The sequence below is a fragment of the Eubalaena glacialis genome, chromosome 14 (genome assembly GCF_028564815.1).
Source record: "Eubalaena glacialis isolate mEubGla1 chromosome 14, mEubGla1.1.hap2.+ XY, whole genome shotgun sequence".
Classification (NCBI taxonomy): domain Eukaryota; kingdom Metazoa; phylum Chordata; class Mammalia; order Artiodactyla; family Balaenidae; genus Eubalaena; species Eubalaena glacialis.
Window position 1 is genome coordinate 49866315 of NC_083729.1, and position 21161 is coordinate 49887475.

Consider the following 21161-nt stretch of genomic DNA (forward strand, 5'->3'; position numbering starts at 1 on the left):
TCTCATCACAAGAAAAAATATCTTTTGCTTTTTCTTTTAATTTGTATCTATATGAGATGGATAGTCACTAAACTTATTGTGGTATTCATTTCATGATGCATATAAGTCAAATCAATATGCTGCAGAGCTCACACTTATACAGTGCAGTATGCCAACTGTATCTCAATAAAACTGGGGGAAAAAAGGCAACTCCCGTTACAGGAAAATTTTGGAAGTCACTCTGCATGCCCAGGGAAAGGCTCAAAAAAGACCAGAAAAGACCCTAAGAGTACACCTCAGGCTGATCCTTGATGCAGAGACAGCCTGCAACAATCAAGAACACAAAAACATAGACAAAAAAACCAGGGAAATTTTGATCTTTCCTCTCTGGGGAGAGGGGAGAATCCAATTTCTAAAGTTACCACATTATATGACTAAAATTTCCAGTTTTCAACAACAACAACAAAATCACAGGGCACTAAAAATAAAACAAAGTGTAGCCCTGATTCAAAGGAAAAAAATTAACAGGTTCCAAACATAGACCTGAGAGTATCTCTACTAGACAGAGAATTTGAAACAACTGATACATAAGCTTTAAAGTAAGATGTAGAGCAAGTCAAGAAACCAATGTATGAACAAAATGGAAATGTCAACAAAGAGAAAGAAGACTTTCAAAAAAGAACATAAAAAGAAATTCTGGAGCCAAAAATTACAATAACTAAAATGAAAAATTCACTAAGAGAATCCAAAGGTGAATTTGAACAGGCAAAAAAATCTGTGAACATGAAGATAGGACGTTAGTTATTATGTCTGAGAAGCAGGAAGAAAAAAGATTGAAGAAAAGTGCATGAGTCTAAGGGAACTGTATGACACCATAAAGTTCACCAATATATGGATTGTGGGGTCCCAAAAGAAGAAAGAAAATGGCAGAGAGAATATTTGTATAATGGCTGACAAATTCCCAAATTCGCTGAAATACATAAATATACACATCCAAGAAGCTCCATGAACTCTAAGTAAGATGAACTCAAAGAGATCCACACCAAGGCACATTATAATCAAGCTTTCAAAAGACAAAGACAAAAAGAGAATCTTGAAAGAAGTTGAGAAGTGACTCATCACACACAAGGGAACCTCAAAAACTATTAGCAGATTTCTCATCAGAAACTTTGATGACTAGAAAACTGTGGGCTGATATATTCAAACTGCTAAAGGAAAAAAAAATGTCAACCAAAAATCCTATAGCTGGCAAAATTATCCTTCATCAGTGTAGAAGAAATGAAGACATTCCCAGACAAACAAAAGAAGTCTGCTACCATTAGACCTGCCCTGCAAGAAATGTTAAAGAAAGTCCTGTAGGTTGAAATGAAAGGACACTAGACAGTAGCATGAAGCCTTATGAAGAAATAAAGATCTCAGTAAAGGTAAATACATGGAGCAATTATAAAAGCTAGCACTATTATAAAAATGGTTTTTAACTCCACTCCTTGTTTTCTACATGATTTAAGAGACTAAGGTATTTTTTTAAACTAAGAATTATTCGACTCAAAGCCAGTGTTACAGTAACTTTGGTTTGTAACTTCACATTTCGTTTTCTACATCATTTAAGAGACAAAGGCACTTAAAAGAATTATTAGTTTACGGTTTGGTGCATACACTGTGTAAATATATAACTTTGTGACAACAACAACTGAGAAGGGTAGGTACAGAGCTGTAAAGGACCAGAGTTTGTATGTTATTGAAGTTAAGCTGGTATAAGTTAGAGGGTTATAACTTCAGGATGTTAAATGTAATTCTGATGGCAACCACAGAGAAAATAGCTATAGAATATATACAAAAATAAATAACAAAGGAATTAAAATGTTTAACTCCAAAAAAAATCAACTGAACTCTAAATAAAGCAGTAATGCAGAAAATAAGGGACAAAATAACTATAAGGCATACAGAAACAGTAGCAAAATGACAGATTAAGTCCCTCATTATCAGTAATAACTACAAATGTAAATAGACTAAACTCTCTAATCAAAAGACAGAGATTGGCAGGATGGATAAAAACACATGATCCAACTATATGCTGTCTACAAGAATCTCACTTTAGATCCAAAGACACAAACAGGCTTAAAGTGAAAGAATGGAAAAAGATATTCCATGCAAATAATCACCAAAAGAGAGCAGGAGTAGCTATACTAGTATCAGACAAAACAGACTTTAAATCAAAATAGGTTACAAGAGACAAAGAAGGACATAATATATTAATAAAAGGTTCAATACAGCAAGAAGATATAACAATTATAAGCATTTATGCACCTAATAATAGACTATCAAAACATGAAACAAAAATTAATAGTACTGAAGAGAAATTGTTGTATAATATAATAATATTTGAGAGACATCAATACCCCACTCCCAATAATAGACAAAACAACCAGACAGAAAATAGGGAAACAGAGGACTTGAACAACACAACAAACCAACAAGATCTAATAGACATATATTGAACACTCTACACAGTAACAAAAGAGTACACATATTTCCCAAATGCACATGGAACATTTTCCAGGACACATCATGTTTTAGGCTACAAAATACATACAAAATAAATTTTAAAAGATAGATATCATATAAAGTATCTTTTCCCACAACAGGATGTAGTTAGAAATCAATAAAAGAAAGAAAACCGGAAAATCCACAAATTTGTGGAAATTGAACAACATACTCTTAAACAATCAATGGATCAAACAAGAAATCACAGTGTAATTAGAAAATACTTAGAGACAAAAAAGAAAACACAGCATACCAAAACTTACAGAGTGCAGCAAAAGAAGTACTAAAGAGGATATTTATAGCTATAAATGCATACATTAAAAAACAAGAAAAATCTAACCATCCACAACTTAACTTTACAACTAAAGGACCAAACTAAACCCAAAGCCAGCAGAAGGAAATAAAGATTAGAGAAGAGATAAGTAAGGTAGAGAATAGAAAGACAATAGAGAAAATCAATGAAACCAAAGGTTGATTCTTTGAAAAGTTCAACAAGTTGACAAATTTTAAATAAATGGGACTAAGAAAAAAAGAGAATTCAAACTATCAAAATCGGTTATAAAAGTGGGGACATTATTACCATTTACAAAAACAAGAAGAATTGTAAGAGAGAACTATGAAAAACTGTATGTATGGCAACAAATTGGATAACCTAGATGAAATGAACAAATTCCTAGAGACCCAAAACCTTCCAAGACTAAACCACAAATAAATAGAAAATCTGAACAGAATAATAATGAGTAAGGAGACTGAATCACTAATCAAAAGATCTCAACAGAAAAAGTCCTGGAAGTGTCACTGGTGAATTATACCAAACATTTTAAAGAAGCACACCAATCCTTCTCAAACTTTTCCAAAAAATTGAAGTGGGGAAAATACTTCCTAATTCATTTTATGAGGCCATCTTTACCCTGATACTAAAACCCCAAGAAAACTTAAAAACCATGATCCCTTATGAATATTGATAAAAAAGTCCTCAACAAAATACTAGCAAACCAAATTTAGCAGCATATAAAAAAGATTACACACTGAGATCAGGTGGGATTTATTCCTGGAATGCAAGGACGGCTCAACATATGCAAATCAATAAAATGTAATACACTATACTAACAGAATGAAGAAATCCATATGATCATCTCAACTGACACAGAAAAAGCATTTGACAATATTTAACACCCTCTCATGATAAAAACACTCAACAAACTAGGATCAAAGAAAATTACTGCAACATAATAAAAGCCATATTATGAAAAACTGCAGCAAACATCACACTCAATGTTGAAAGACTGAAAGCTTTTCCTTTAAGATCAGGAACAAGGCAAGGATACCTACTTTCATCACTTCTATTCAACACAATACTGCAAGTTCTAGCCAGATCAATTAGGCAAGAAAAAGAAATTAAAAGCATCCAAACTAGAAAGGAAGAAGTAAAACTATCCCTGCTTGCAGATGATATAATCTTATAGGTAAAAAACCTATATTCCCCCCCTCAAAATTGTTAGAACTAAGAAATTAATTCAGTAAAGTGGCCACTTTGACTACCAGCAAAGTCAATACACAAAAATTAGTTGCATTCTGAACAGCAACAATGAACAATCCAAAAAGGAAATTAAGAAAACAAATTCATTTACAATAACATCAAAAAGAATAAAACACTTAGAAATTAACCAAGAAGGTTAAGAACTTATAAAATGAAAACAAAATAACACTCCTGAAAAAAATTAAAGAAGACATCAAAAAAAGGAATCTCAAACCAGATTCATGAACTGGAAGACAATGCAATCCTTATCAAAATCCCAATGATATGTTTTTGGGCAGAAATAGAAAATCCTATCTTAAAATTCATATAGAATCTTAAGAGACCCTGTATAGCCATACAATCTTGAAAAAGAACAACAAAGCTGAAGGAAAAAAGGGGAAAGGACAAAGTGGAAATCACATTTTCTGATTTCAAAACTTACTACAAAGCTACAGTAATCAAAACAGTGTGGTACTAGCATATGACAGTCTATATATAGACAAATGGAACAGAATAGAGAGCCTAGAAATAAACCCTCATATGCATGATCAAATGATTTTTGACAAGGTTACCAAGACTATTCAATGAGAAAAGAACAATCTTTTCAACAAATGGTGCTAGGGAAACTGGCTATCAATATACAAAATAATTAAGCTGGCTCCTTATCTAACACCGTATATAAAAAGTAACTTAAAATGGATCAAAGACCTAGATGTAAGAGCTGTAAGTATAACACTCTCAGAAAAAAACACAGGGCAAAAAAGCTTCATGACATTGGATTGGGCAATGACTTCTTCAATAGAGCACCAAAGGCACTGGCAACAATAGAAAAAATAAGTTGGACTTCATGAAAATTTAAAAATTTTGTGCATCAGGGGACTTCCCTGGTGGCAGAGTGGTTAAGAATCCGCCTGCCAATGCAGGGGACACGGGTTCAATCCCTCGTCTGGGAAGATCCCACATGCCGCGGAGCAACTAAGCCCGTGCACCACAGCTACTGAGCCTGCACTCTAGAGCCTGTGAGCCACAACTACTGAAGCCCGCGCGCCTAGAGCCCATGCTCCGCAACAAAGAGAAGCCACCGCAATGAGAAGCCCCTGCACCGCAACAAAGAGTAGCCCCTGCTCGCCGCAACTAGAGAAAGCCTGCGCACAGCAATGAAGACCCAATGCAGCCAAAAATAAATAAAATAAAATAAATTTATAAAAAAAAAAATTTGTGCATCAGAAGACAATAGCAACAGAGTAAAAAGGCAACACAAGGAATGGGAGAAAATATTTGCAAATCATATATCTGATAAAGGATTAATACCTAGAATATGTAGAGAACTCTTAAAACTCAGCAACAAAAATAACCTAATTTAAAAATGGGCAAAGGAATGGAATAAGACATTTATCCAAAGAAGATATACAAACAGCCAATAAGTACATGAAAAGATATTCAGTATCACTTAGGGAAATGCAAGTCAAAACTATAATAAATACTACTTCATTCACACCCATTAACAGAAAGTAAGTTTTTGGGAGGATGTGGAGAAACTGGAACTGTTGTGCACTGTTGGTGGGAATGTAAAATGGTACAGCAGCTCTGGAAAACAGTATGGCAGTTTCTCAAAAAATTTAAAACAGAATCACCATATGATCCAGCAACTGAAAGTGGGGACTCAAAGAGCTATAATGCACATCCATGTTCACTGCAGCACTACTCCCAAGAGCTAAAATGTGGAAGCAATTCAAGTCCATCAACGGAAGAACAGATAAACAAAATGTGGTATATACATGCAATAGCATATTTTCAGTCTTAAAAAGGAAGAAAACTCCGACATATGCTATAACTTGTATGAACCTTGAGGGTATTATGCTAAGTGAAGTAAGCCAGTCAAAAAAGACAAATACTGTATGATTCCACTTATGTGAGGTACTTAGAATAGTCAAAACCAGAGAGTCAGAAAGTAGAATGGTGGTTACTAGAGGCTGGTGGAAGAGGAGAATAGGGAATTATTGTTTAATGGGTATAGTATTTCAGTTTTACAAGATTTGAAAAGAGTTCTGGAGATGGATGGTGGTAATGGTAGCAACAACATTATGAATGTATTAATACCACTGAACTGCACCTTTAAAAATGATTAAGATAGTAAATTTTGTGTATCTTACCACAATTTAAAAAAATAATAAAGTAAGATGATAAGAATGCCAGGAGAGGGCTTAGATATTGTGGCAGCTTGACCCCTGACTGATGAACAAACCCTTGTGGTTGTTTATCCATTCTTCTTTATCTCTCAGATGTTAACTCTGAGAAAAATCATGTCTTGTACATTGCTACTTAAGACCCTTAGTACTTGGTTCAAGTACATTTCTAATACGCTATGGTAATCGTTTAATACAAAATAAACTTCCTTTATTTTGTATTACAATAAAGTTTTACATAATAAAAAAAAATCAAGCCAGATCTGGCAAGTAACTGACTGTATGAGATTCAAAGCCATATCTCCAACTGCCCACTAAACACATTTATTTAGACATACCATAGGCATGCCAAACTCATCAAATCCCAAACTGAATCAGTAAAAAAACAAACTCATCTTCTAGCTTTTTGTTCCAGGTAAGTCATACCAAAAAAGGGTGCTACTCCCCTCATCAAAAAAGTTGACTATATCTAATTTTTATTACTCACACTAAAAACAACAAAATAAGGAAATAAATGGTCACAAAAATCTTTGCTTTCAAATAAGGTCAAGACTAATAGACAGAATATGTGTGTTGCTAGCTACCAATGTTACCTTCACAGCCAGAGGCGGGGAACTACCTACCAGCAGTGGACATCATTTAAAAAAAATACTGTCCCATTGCTTCTGTTATCTACCAACTCCAAAATTCTGGTTTGCTTCATTATATCCATCTGCTAAATTAGTTTGGCTTCTAATATTCAACTTTTTTAGCACAGAAAGAGGGTGAAAGTAAGTATATTTCATAGCTGAAAGTATTAATCAGTGATTCTAGCAGATCATATTTGAATTAACATGTCTTTCATATCTGAATTATCATTTGTCTTCAATCTACTGGATCTTTATTTTCAATATGGGCATCTATTTTTTCCAAAAGGATGGTTTAAAACACACACACACACACACACACACACACACACACACAAGTATACCAATACTCACATATTTTAAACTATCCCTTGGATTAATAAAAAGTACAAATAGACATAGTGCGCATCAATTTGCCAGACAGGGTCCCTGACAGGGACAAAACATAAGGTAGAGAATGTTAACAAGCTGTGTTTGTGTTGAAGAAAAATTGCTTTACTGATATTAGCTAAGACAATCGTTTTTACCCAAAAGTATTTAAAATATAAACCACAACATTAAGAAGCCATTTGGAGACTGATATTTATATATTTTCTTTTATGTGGGACACTTGCTATGTAAGAATATTTTATTGGTTTCCTCCAAACTATAGTCCAAACAATATTTCTCTCAACACCTCTCATCTATGTTACTTATGGTACAATGTATGTAGAGTCATCTACCACGACCAGATAGCCTGGTGAGATTGACGGTCATTTTGCATTTATCATCCCTATTTCATTTTTCAACACCAGAATACTTCTTGATTGTTGCATATAAATGGAAACATTGTCTTTAGAGTACATGTAGTTCAACATACAAAGAGAGAGATACCAATTACGTGTTGTTATATATAAATGTGGGTGTGTTTATATATACAATTATACAATATAATATAAATGTATATTGAGAGATATCATTTCTTTGCCCATATTAAGTCTTGCTATTTTAAAAGCTAAACAATTTGCAAATTGTGTTACCTCCCTATATCACTTTGTACACCTATACAGCACTTTACAATTCAAAAGCACTATCAAATAACTCAATTTACTCTTACAAAGTCATGCAATCTATGACTTATATATTCCTTCCCTCTTTTTATAAAGTTAAATGATTTACCCAAGGTCATGCATTGTAGGGATAAAGCTAGAATTTAACCCAGACTTTAAGACTCTGTGTTCTCTTTTTACTATGTTACAAGTGATCCACCAGAATTAACTCTGAAGCCTACCATGAAGGTCTGCAACAAAGTCAGATTTATTAACATAAGCAAGTAAATTACTTAATGTACCTTAAATTGGTACTGAAGTCATCTGATAAACAAACCTGTTCCATACTACTAGTCTCATTGGGTCTTTAAATTCATGGAAGAATTTTACCATACCATAAAAGTATCTCATGTGCTCACGAAGCACATATCTCAAATCTTCTGCAAAGCTTAAACTAACTTTGATAACCTTAGCAATCAACTGAAATTATACTGATCTTCCTTTATCTGGCAAGTAACTGACTGTATGAGATTCAAAGCCATATCTCCAACTGCCCACTAAACACATTTATTTAGACATACCATAGGCATGCCAAACTCATCAAATCCCAAACTGAATCTGCCTCTAAACCTCTTCTTATTGCATTCTCTACCTCACTTGGCAGTACTACAATCTATCTAATCTAGTTACCTCCACCAGAAGCAGTGGCAGTAATCCATGAGATCTCATGCCCAATCCATCACCAAGTTCTATCAATATAATCTGTGGAATTTTCCCAAACAATCCCCTTTCATCTTTCCCTGCAACCATTAACCTAGAACAGACCCTAATTACTGCCTGCATGGGTAAGTACACAGCTGCCCCTCAGTCTTCTTCACTATAGTCTTGCCATTCTCATTTAGAACCTTCCTCTACACAAACAGAGTGACCTATTAAAAAAAACTTGTTTTGCTGAAAACTAATCTACAGAGGTGCTCTGAGAGGAAGGAAAAAAAAAGTCATGCCAGAGATTTATAATACATCTTGGCATACCAAGAAAGATGAGAAATCCTAAATCAAGAAATAACAGAACTTAAATCTAGAATTTCATAAGTGTATTAGATTAGAGTCCTTTCTCCACCTTAATCCTATTAATAGCCTAAAACAAAACAAAAAACCACTTTGAGAAATGTTATTATAAAACAAAAATTGTGACCATGCCACCTTTCTTCCTTATAACCCCATCACTTTGGGATAAAGTCCAAGATCATCGGAATTGGTGTAGCAGACCCTGCCTAACTCTAAGCAAAAGCTCCAGTCTTATCTCTGACTACAGAGTTCCAAACGATGTGTAATGCATGTATTATCTCCTACAATGTTATGCCTTTGTTCTTTGCCTACAGCAGTTCTCTCCTAAAGTATCATGTGTCCTCCCAAGCCTAATTTCTCACTTCTCAAGACTCACTGAACTCAAGTAACACTTCATCCAGAAAACTTGCTTGACCACATCAGGTTAAATTATGTACCTCTTCTCCATCTTATCAAAATGGCTCACCACACACATCACTCAACACATTTTACTGAAATTATCTTTTTAAGTACCTCTCTCCTTATCAGACTGAAAGTTACTACTGAAAGCCTACCCTAGGATGTTAGAACCTGGTTAACTCACCTTAAATTCCTTAGGATCCAGCTCAGTGCTACACATACAGTACACATCTTCCTCAACTTATGATGGGGTTATGTCCAGTTAAATGGTTGAAAATGCATTTAATATACCAAACCTATGGAACGTCATAGCTTAGCGGAGCCTACCTTAAACATACTCAGAACACTTACATTAGCCTACAGTTGGGCAAAATCATCTAACACAAGCCTATTTTGTAATAAAGTGTTGAATATCTCATGTAATTTATTGAATACTGTGAAAGTGAAAAACAGAATCACTGTATGGGGACAGAATGGTTCTAAGTGTATCGGTTGTTTACTCTTGTGACAGAGTGGCTGAGCGGGAGCTGTGGCTGGCTGCTGCTGTCCTGCATCATGCAGAGTATCGTTTGGCCTATCACCAACCCGGAAAAAGATCAAAATTCATAATAAGGTTTCTACTGAATGTGTATCGCTTTTGCACCATTGTAAAGTTGAAAAATCCTAAGTCAAATTAGGTCAGGGACCATCTGTAGATATTAAATGTCTGTTGCATTTAAACTATTTCCCACTGAAAAAAATGTTGCTTCTTGATTTTCTGTTTATGTACTTTTTCAAGGTAACTTGAAAAGAGAAGACTTGACCATGACAGAATCACAATTTCATCTAATGAAGCACTAAAAATAGGATATAACTTCCCTACTAGATCTTTGTGAGTCAGGTCTCTTACTTATCTGACCTAAGTTCTATGAATGTCCAAAGAACCCCAAACGTCCCACACTAATACCCTCCAAGAAGGCAGGAAAATAAGTCAGAGGATTTATTTCTTTCATCACTTGCCTCTAGTTAGAAATGTCGAACCCCATTCATATTTAGCATACTTATTTAAAACTTTTAATACTGCACTTTAGCTAGCAGCCCATGGGTGAAAGCAATGAAGAGGATTTTAACATTATGTTCACACCTAGTTTATACATTAGAATTCAAATAAAGTAAAAACTATACATTTAAAATTAGGCAAAAAGAGGGTTACAGCTACTAGGTAAGGAAGGTGGATTGAACACACAGATCTAATTTTACCCCCACCCCCAAACTTACTATATTGTTGTTTTTTCCTTTAAGGCATAATCTCACAAAAACAAGGAGAACTAAAGAGGCAATAAAACCAAATTTTGGAAGCAGGAAAACAAAGGAATTGCTCTTATGAGCATAGATGCCAAAGAAACAGAATGTGGAAATATATAATATATACTGGAAATTGTATATGTGTATACAAACATATATATGTGTGTGTATCTACTGACCAACCAATTGATTGATCAACATATAGATTTAAAATACTCCATAACCTAACTGGGTTTATTTCAAGAGAGCAAGATTTGTTTAACATTAGGAAATCGAACAATATAATTCACCACATGAACAGAATAAAGGAGAAAAAACATTTGATTATCTAACATATAGAGAGAATATACTTGAAAAAATTCAACTGTCATTTATAACAAAACTCTTAGCAAACCAGAATCAGAAATAAATTCCATTAATTATTGGTAAAGGATTTCAGTACAAGAACTATAGAGCAAAAATCTACCTAATGATGAAAACAAAGTTTTCCCTTTGAGATCAGGAACAAAACATGAATGCTTATGTTTACTATTCATGTTTCACAGTTTATTAGATATCCTAGCCAGAACAGTAAGGCAAAAAAAAAAAAAAAAAGAAAGGCGTAAAGATGGCAAAGGAGGAAATAAAACTATCATTTACAAATGATATGATTATGTTCATAGAAAATTCAATGAAACTACTGATTATTAGATAAGAGAGTTTAACAAAGCCACTGGATAAAAAATCATCTAAAAAATCTACTTGTAGACATCAGCAAGAAACAATAAAACTGAAAATTACTGCTACATAGAACTAAGAATGGCCAAAATTTAAAAGTCTGAAAATATCATGGGATAGCTAGGATATCATTTTTTGCCCCTCAACTGCAACTCTACTCTCACTATCTGCCTTGTGATAATGGAGGTTCACGCTGTAAGCATTTCTCTTCTACAGCTGCATGGTGTTCAGCCCTATCAGTAGAGGATGCCATAGGGTAACTGTTACTAATTCAGACTGCTGTTTCCTGCCCAATAGACTGCCCAGCAGTCTGCTCCACTCTCGCCTCAAGGGAGCGTTTTCTGCTTGCTCAGTGACTTCTAGGCAGAAGGCTGGAAGAGTCTTCTCCAAGAAATCTGACCAGTCAATCAAAAAGACCTAAAATATTGACACTTGGGGTTCCCCATTATGAGATCTACTCAGGTGACTCTACAATGAAGTTCACAGTTGACAAGCCCCACTCGCACTCAGAGCTTTCAAATAGCTTTTAATAGCTGACTTTTAATCACGAGCAGGTAACCAAAGATGATAAGCCTAGAAAAAGAGCAACTCAAGGAAACAGAAACTACTCAGATGGAAAAAAGGACATATTATTAGTATCTCTGGGGACAAAAGAAGATTTATCAATGAAGTAAACTCTTAGAAATGAACATGATAGTGTAAGTAAAAAAAACTCAACAGGAAGGCTATTAGGAAAGGCTGATGAAATTTACCAAAAAGTAAAGCTAATAGAAAACCCAGCGTAGATGATTAAGAGCAGATTTAGACAACTGATGGAAAACTGTGGGTTGAATGAGTTTTAAGTACACAGAAAACTAAGGAAATGAAAAAGTAAGACAACTGTTAACTCTACATGGTAACAAAAACTGGGGCAACAAAGGAAAAATAATAATTAACTACATAGCTTATCTCTGCATAGTATACATATACGTTCAAAATAATAATGTAAACACTGAATATTGACATAATCAAAATTACAAGATAACTATCTGGGAAGGATAGGAAGTATACGTGTGTGTGGAGTGGGGAAAGGAAGAAGAAACAGCAAATTCCTCATTATCTACAGTGGAAAGTTAACAGATAATGCCTAAACCAAACCAACGAACAAAAGGTAGTATAATTACAAGAGCATGTATAATATAAATTATATTATAACACCAAAAGGATCAGCTAACAATTAAAAGTAGTCGACCCTGGAGAGGGAGAAAAAGGTGGGAAGGAGGCTAGGACATGCCGTTTTGTCTAAAAAGAAAACAAACAAACAACAAAAACCCTTGTAAACCTAACTCTTTAAACTACTTTCATATACAACCTTTATTAAAGTATAAACTTAAAAAAAATTAATAGCTTGCCCACATTATAAAAATAAACTAGAAAATATGATTTAAAAAAAAGATCACATTCACAATAGCAACAAAAACTTCATACTTAGGAATAAACTCAACAAAAATGTACAAGATGTGGATTAAGAAACTACTGCTACTTAACTGGGGGACCTAAATAAATGTAGAGATAACCAGTTCCTAGACTGTGACCATATCAGTTCTTAATTGGATGGATAAATGTAAACCCAATTATAACTAAAAACTAAATTATTCTAAGGATTACCTGGAATAATAAATGCACAGCATTATCAACAATGTTTCAAAAAATATTTTGTTAAGTGATAAGCATAGGTTCAGAACTATTATCCAGTGAGATCCCAATGCTAAATGAAGGCATTAAGGCTGATTTTATATTTTCTTAATTTTGCTTATTTGTATTTTCTCTCTTTTTTAAAATCAATGTAGGAGTACTTTTAAAATAAATTATGTTATTAACAAAAAAAAAAAAAGAAAGGCAGTTAATAGGTTACTGAGTCCAATAGGTCAGACCATATCACACAGGTCTACCATATCACATAATCTCAATAATGAACTACGTTTCTTTGTTTTGATTCCGTTGATGTCTTTTTATCCATACCATTATAGCAATAGTAAGATGGCCAAGAAGGCAAAAGTATATTTAATTAACTGATTTAAGGGTGAACAAAAATCCAGTACTATGAGTTCTCCAACAAGGACAGCAGAGAGAAAAATGGAAAGAAAGATAATCCAGTAGGTCAAAAAAGGAGAACTTCCTCAGGATCCATACTGTGTGATATTGAGAGTTTTCTTCCCCTAGCATTCTGTTTGTTTTAAACCAAATTTATTTTAAGATCTCTGTGAAAGAGAAAAAGTTTATTATTTCCATATACACATGAACTGAGGCAAAGAGCAGTCATGTGACTTGTTTGAAATTATATAATTAAGTCAATGGCTGAACTGTAAACAGAACCTAGGGATACCCAACTGCTAGTCTGATGCTCTAACTAATGGATCATGCTCCCTGCTATGTAATAGGACTGTTTCCTTTAATTACAATTTCTTCATTCACCATCAGATTATCAGCCAGAGGCTTTATCACTGGTTTTGCTCTTCTTGTATTCATGGCATTACTCCAAGAACATGAGATTTACACGATAAAAAATATAAAGACCACTGTTTATGTATCATACCAAATCTGAAAATTCCAACCAGTGTGACGTAGACAGTTCACTAAGCCTGCACTTAATGGCATATTTATAGGTAAAACTGCAATTTTAGCATCCATTTTGGGTTGGTCAGTGACCTGGAGAAAATTCGTTTTGTTTTTATAGAATCACTAATGTCAGTGCACTTAAAATCTTACATTAGAGCATTCTATGGTCTCATCAGTCAACAATATTCACAAATATGACCTATATACAGAAGTCCAAAGGGTAGCAGATTTTAGAGCATTTGTGGTGTTGGGAAGTAGAATAAGATAAAAATCATGACATGCTCTTACATTCTATGCTGAAATCTATATAAGAAAACTGACTGGGTAAACAAGTAAGTATCTGAGAAGAGGTGTGCAGTCACTTGTCTTTGAGAAGCACTTTGTGTTTCTTTGGCACATGTCACGGCAGCAGTAGTAGCAGCAGCCTTGCCCTTGGTGCTGATTTCTTACTACTCTAAATGCCTCCTCTGAGCCAGAATACACTGGCTGTTGCTGATCATGCTGTGAGACACCTGCACTGGCTACTAGGCTTGTCATGACGCACAAAACCCTACCATCTTCAGCTTGACATTGTGCAAGTTATAATTATTCATCCAAATGAATATGTCAGAGCAGCAGCAGCAGACCTCTCATCAGAGCAAAAGAAAAATACATCAAAACATTATCAACCCAGCAGGAGGACAGGGACCATAAGGAAAATTACCCATTTTTAATATGCATGCCACAAAGCCATGCCTATTATTTTATAAAAAGAAAGGAAAATAAAGATCTTCCAAGTTTAAAGTCCAGAAACACTGAATCCAAAGAGGAAATGTACAAAAAGCAGACAAGGAATTTTTTAAAATCAATTATCTGGAAGCTATTTACAATCTTTTAGATATAAGTTTGCATTAGACTACAACAGTAACATTTATTTCACTTAAGAACCACATCTGTTTAAAAATTGTTTAAAAAGAAAAAAGACAGGAACTCCCACAAGCAGAATTGTGTCCAATAGGTCAATGATAAGATACACAGTAAAGAAGTTTGATGTTGCTTCGTATTTCCAAAATGTAAACTAACAATGCCAACACTTTTATCACATCTAAAAAGACTCAAGAGTTCATACTTGCTAGCAGTATCACCAAAATGCTTACGATGTACAGCTAGACTCTAACAACAGGCAAATAGTATATTTTGAAAATTTTCTGAATTTTAGTGGTTTATGTAAAAGAAAAACTGAAATCACCCCAGACCGCCACAAATGAAGATAAATCCAAATTCTGTGAGCATATATAAAATAGGCAAGTGTAAATACAATTCCTATCTCATACTTAAATATGAAAAAAGTATAACTTTTATAACAGACTTTAGGAGAACATCTTTTCAGAATAAGATATGGAATATTTTCTCATTCAATACACAAAAAGCAGAAATGACGAAGAAGAGAGTGATAAATGTGACCACACTGAAACGTTAAACTTCTGATTGAAAAAATGTAACATATACAAAGTTAAAAAACATGCCACAGGGAGAAGATACTTATATCCCATATAACCAATAAATAACTAGTATTCAAAATATGTAAGAAATGCTTATAATAAAACACAAAAATTTAAGTAGGCAAAGATTATAAACACAGTAATAATGAGTATCAGTTCTTGATAAGAATTAAGGTCAGACTAAAATCAGACTAAGACTTAGAAAGGATTTGGGAAAGTAGGAATTACTATGCATTGCTGGGTAGGAGTATAAAGTTATGCAACCGATTTTAGAAGATAACTTGGCAATATTTTGTAATCTCAAAGAGATGCATTCCCTACAATACAGCATTTTCAACTTTAGGCATAAACCACACTAAAAGTCTCACATGTGTAAAAGGAAACACAGAAGGATGTTCACTGCAGCACTGTTTAAGTAAGAAATTGTGAACAACCATATAAGTAGGGCAATGAATAAATTAACTGGTGGATTCATATAAAGAAATGATATAAAGCATTTAAAATGATATAAGATCATGGGTAAATCTCAGAAACAATGTTGTACAAAAAAGGTCAGACTGCAAAAATATTATAGAATATGGCATAAACAAATGTAGCAAAAAAGTATGCATGGATAGCATACACACCAATTCCAGTCAAGTGGTTTACCTCTAGAAAGGGAAAGAAGGAAAGAAAGAGGAAAGGAGAGAAGCAAAAGAGGGGTAAAGTTTTAGGTCCCAGAACATTTTATTCCTAAGAGAGAGACAGAGAGATATCTGAAGCAAATGTGACAAAACATTAAACATGTCAAATTTGAGTTGTGGTTAAAATGGTGTCCAAATTTTTATCTGTACTATACTAAGAATTTTAGTTATGTTCTTTTAATTTAAAAGAAGAATTTATGACATTCCAGTTACTGCTAATTAATTCTGTATTCTTAGAACTAATACAAAATAGAAAACTTGACGTATGACCCAATTAAATCTAAATCTGAATTTGAATTAATATTATAAACACTTATTCCATGCATCTATGTGCAAGGCACTGAGCTGGTGTTAAGTAGGGATAGAAAATTTAGAAGAAATTGCCCTCTAAGATTTTCTAGTGTTAGAGTCACAAACTAATTTTGCTAAATGGCAGGATAAGGTAAGTGATAAACAGTCTTTTTGTGGAGATGCAAACTTTTTCACAGATTAAAGTCTGGGGAAAACTTGTATGATTATCTAAATTAAAAAAACTAGGAAACTCATCAAAAACATATTCCCAAGGTTGAACCTTGGGATTTTAATAAATATTAAATTATAATTTAGAGATAGCACATCTGGAAAGAGTAATACAATCTAGGTACAATGTTATCTCATGACCTCACATAATACATAAAGATAAAGTTTATAGAGCCAAATAGAAAAATGTATATTCATGTTTTTTGAAAAGTATGCAATTTATGTATAATTCCAATTCTTTAAAAAACAATCAAAACAGTATTTCTTATACATTTATAACACATATCAGAATACCAAAAGCAAATCACAGGGTTTTTCCTCCCCTTTATTTTGCTGTGTTTTCTTGATTTCCATTGGAAGGAGGGAGACTTTTGTTTTTAAAGAAGAAAACAAGAAAAATATTTTTAAAATATATATGGTATAATTAAAATTTGACCCTTCACAAGACCATTTAAATCCTGTTAGGCTTTTTTTTTTTTTAACTAACTTCATATACAATTATTACTTTACTGTATATATTATAATTTAAAATGTAAGTATAAATTTTCACTTGAACCTACCAAAACTTCATAACAAAAATAAGGGTAGTCTCTATTTAGAGAACATTTGTAAAACGTCACTAGGAATTTTTGTTTTGCTTTGCATAAGAATAGAAAGGTTCTCTTCATTTTGGTATCAATTTACTTGGTGAGACAAGGACTATGCCTGTCATCATTAGATTGTTCTTTGAATCTAACCACCATTCTGCCAGATCTTTAAAAATCACACACGTGAATGTTGATGATGGAACTGTTGATAATCATACCATATTTTAGCCACATAATGGTACAATTTACAATGCATTCCTAAATACATTAACTTGTTAAATATCAGCAATGTATTGAGAAATTGACAGGAGTAGAAGAATCTCCTATATTCTTTACTCAAAGTAAGAATGTTCCAAAGCACTTACAAAAACAATATAGTCTAAGTTCAAGGATGAACTAAGGACAAACACTTTAAAACAATAAAAACTGAATAGAAATGGCAGGGTTTATATTTTCAGTCATAACTCATTCTCCTCTGAAAAAGATTCTCTGATATTATGTCTGAAAAATGCCACCCAATTTTTAACCTACTGCTCACTGCTTTATAAAGAGTTCCTTAGGATTTAAATTTAAAGTAAAATTTCTGTCAATAGAGCTTCTTCAAGTTTATTTAACACTCTCAAAGTCCTGTTTATAAATAAATGCTTAAAGAAAACTGAAAAAAATCACTTGTAATCTATAATGGCCACTTATAAGTAAACAGAACATGCTTTTTAGCTACTTAAAATAAATTTAAGAATTTACCTGTGGTGTCCAGGAAACAGAAAACGAAACAGGAAAATCCACAATACAATCTGGTGATTCTGCAGGGTACTATAAAAAAGCATAAAGTTAGGTCATTTTTGCTTCGGTGTGACAAGTTCACATAAAATATTTTAGAAAAACTGAATATATTAGAAAAAGTATTATTATAAATGCAAATGTATTGTACATCAATATTTCGATTCTATTATTATAGAGATATTAAGAGCTGATTAACAGTCAAGTTAAGCTCAAGAGGTACAAAGTTTGGTGATTTGGGGGTGCCAAACCAATCGGTTTTGAAAAAAAGAGTAATGAATTAAGTTAGTGTCAGGTCAGCTGCTAATGTGATTTGAGGGGTAAACCACACTGAATTTCAGTTTCTTTATCTTTAAAGTGAGAGATCAAAATGGTTGATATTTAATTTCCTTTCAGTCTAAAATTTAACCTCAAATAGCCTCAGTCACTTGTTAAAAGAGGCAATATTTGTTAAAAGAATCAAGAAATGCACAAAAATGAACACATATAATTATCAATTAAAGAAGTATTTTCCACAACAAAGCATTTAATTTTAGCAAGAAGACAAATAAAAAGAAACAATGAAATGTCTCTGGCTTATTAAGGAAAAACAAAATAATAGTTTTAAGAAAAATCTTTTCATGGTTGATAAATAGAAAATTAATTACTCAATAGTTTTATACAAAAAGTGATAGTCATAGGACTAACTAGGTTTCTAAGTTAAGAAAGACAAAAGGTAGTTTTTCTTAAAATCAATTCTGTTATTAGAGAATTGTACTACATGATTTCTCTAAGATTCAGTCTGGATTCTTGAAAGTCACATGTAATTTTTAAAGTGCTCATTTCTTTCCATTACAAAGCTAAATTTACTAACATGAAAATTAGTTTTAGGAAAACTCCTTTCTCTCATTTGACAAAATGTTTACAATAAGTTTTAGACTTTCACCTTTTTCAACCTCTTATTTTTATTTTTGGAAAATATTATTTTATTATCCAATGTACATTATTTTGACCTTAAAAATACAGCCTCTTATTTTTAACTACTTTGTTGCATAGCAAAAGGGTACAAAAAATTATCACTATAGTATTTGTTACAAACATCAGCCCACTTGAAATCAATACTTTGAAAAGAATTAACATTTAGTTACAATGACTGTCTGGTTAAAAATAAACCTATCAATGTATACTCTGACTAATGGTATCTAGCTATGTAGAAGTGATAACACAAAGGTAAATATACAGGAAACCATACAGAAATATAACAGTGCTCTAATTTAGAGGGAAAAAAGAAAGAAAGGTCTGGCTGGGATTACAGAAGAAGCCCTATTTCAGACAATTCAAACTATTAGATGATGTACATCAGATTATAACTGCTGCAATCACTGGAAAAACAATTTGTACACTATTTTTTAAAAGTCATGTGATTATCTCAAAGTAAATGCAGGCAGAGATCTTAGTTTTCTCTGGTTTCTAGTTCTGCTAACTAACTTGTGACCTTGGATAAGTCATTTAACTCCTCTGGCTGTTTTATATGGAAAAATGATGGAACTCAACTAAAAGCACTGTAAAATCTCTTTTCCCTCTAAAAAATGTTAATATTCTGCAAAAATAATAATGCACACTTAAAACCTCCTTGGGTCAAAAACGGAATATTTAGTTCACCTTGAGTTGCTGCTATTTATCGTCTACTGAGCTGACAATGAACCATATCAACTCTGTAACTTAAACAATCATCAACCCAGTTAAGAGTATGAACTTAATGTTTACTGTATACAGAATAGATAAACCAAGTAAAGTATCTTAACTTTGGAAGTCATTAAGTATGTACGGCACATTATGTTAAAAGAGAATATGATCCTACATTCAAACAGAGCTCAGGGTAGTAAATGGCACGTACGTACTGATAAAGAAAGAGATCCACAAGGAGTTAAACAAAAAGCAGGTTATAATAAATATAATATGATGCCACATATCTGAGATAACATTCAAATATATATTTTAGGTGTAATTATGCAAACATACAAATATGTATATAATAAATGAGACTGATCCATATGTATGTGGCTTTACTGTCTATTATGAGTTAAATTATATATATTGTGTTAATTATATTCACTTCCAAGATCAATTCTGTGTATATAATATAATAAATGCTACATAACTGTATTGAACCTAAAAAGCACAAATTTATACACTTCTGGATGATTTAACATGAATTATGCAGTAGCATCTTAGATACTCATTTTTGGAGTTGTTTGTATTGTAGTACTAACTACGACATCGATAACTGAATACAATATTGTAAAATGACTCAAAATTCAGATTATTTTTCAACAGTAAGTTATAGGTATATACAAAGCCGCTAGAGACTAACTGCCAAAAGCTTTACTTTAGAAATCCAGTTGACAAGAACAACAAAAGCTCCACATAAAGAAATGAATTGAAAAATAGATAGAGTAATTAATAATTTTTCATTAATATAGTTTTTCAAGTCTCACTTGAAACAATTCAATCAAATCAATAACTATAAGAGAAAATAATTATTATATAATATTAAGTATATATTTTTGTCACAATATTTTTTAGACTCTATAGTATACTTTTCTATGGAAAAATTTAACCCAACCCGAACTGTGATTGGACCCCCCCAGCAAAAGAATACATACAAATTGCAGCAGATTACAAAAACAGCCATCAGAGACAGAGTGCCCAGCCTCTGAAACATATCTATGATTCGTTTTTCAAGTAGTTCTGATCTTGGCCAAAGCTAAGGAAGCCCTAGGCTACTTCTTTTTTAAAGGAAAGACAAAAATTTCATCTCATGGTTTAGGATGAACTGTAAATACTGCATAAAAATACACCTATAAAAATGACAAAATTCAACTGTTTCTCATTATATTTCTTTTTGATTTATATACTTATTTTTAATGGGGGATGTATAGACAAAATTGGTATTGTTTTCTTTGTGGGGTTTTGGAGACAGTGAGGTAGAGTGGCAGAATTGGGAGAGTATGTATTCAAGAATAAAAACAAATGCATTTCTTTATTACGTATCAAAAAATATCAGATAAAAGAAATAGAGGTTTGTGTATTTACAAAAATAAGCGTGTTGTAAGGTTTGTCAAAAAAAAAAAAAAAAGAGCTTGACCCTTTAAAATTCAGTTTGGATTAAGATTTTGCATTA

The 21161-nt window shown here is 32.8% G+C and overlaps 1 protein-coding gene across 2 annotated transcripts in view; it reads right to left on the reverse strand.

Annotated features, from left to right (window-relative positions):
- Positions 1–21161, reverse strand: part of FANCL (FA complementation group L) — a 77554-nt gene that overhangs the window by 22557 nt on the left and 33836 nt on the right. For both annotated transcript variants that reach the window (XM_061210927.1, XM_061210928.1), the window contains one exon: positions 17963–18031. In XM_061210927.1, coding sequence (XP_061066910.1) covers positions 17963–18031 — 69 coding nt within the window. The remainder of the gene's footprint in view (positions 1–17962; positions 18032–21161) is intronic.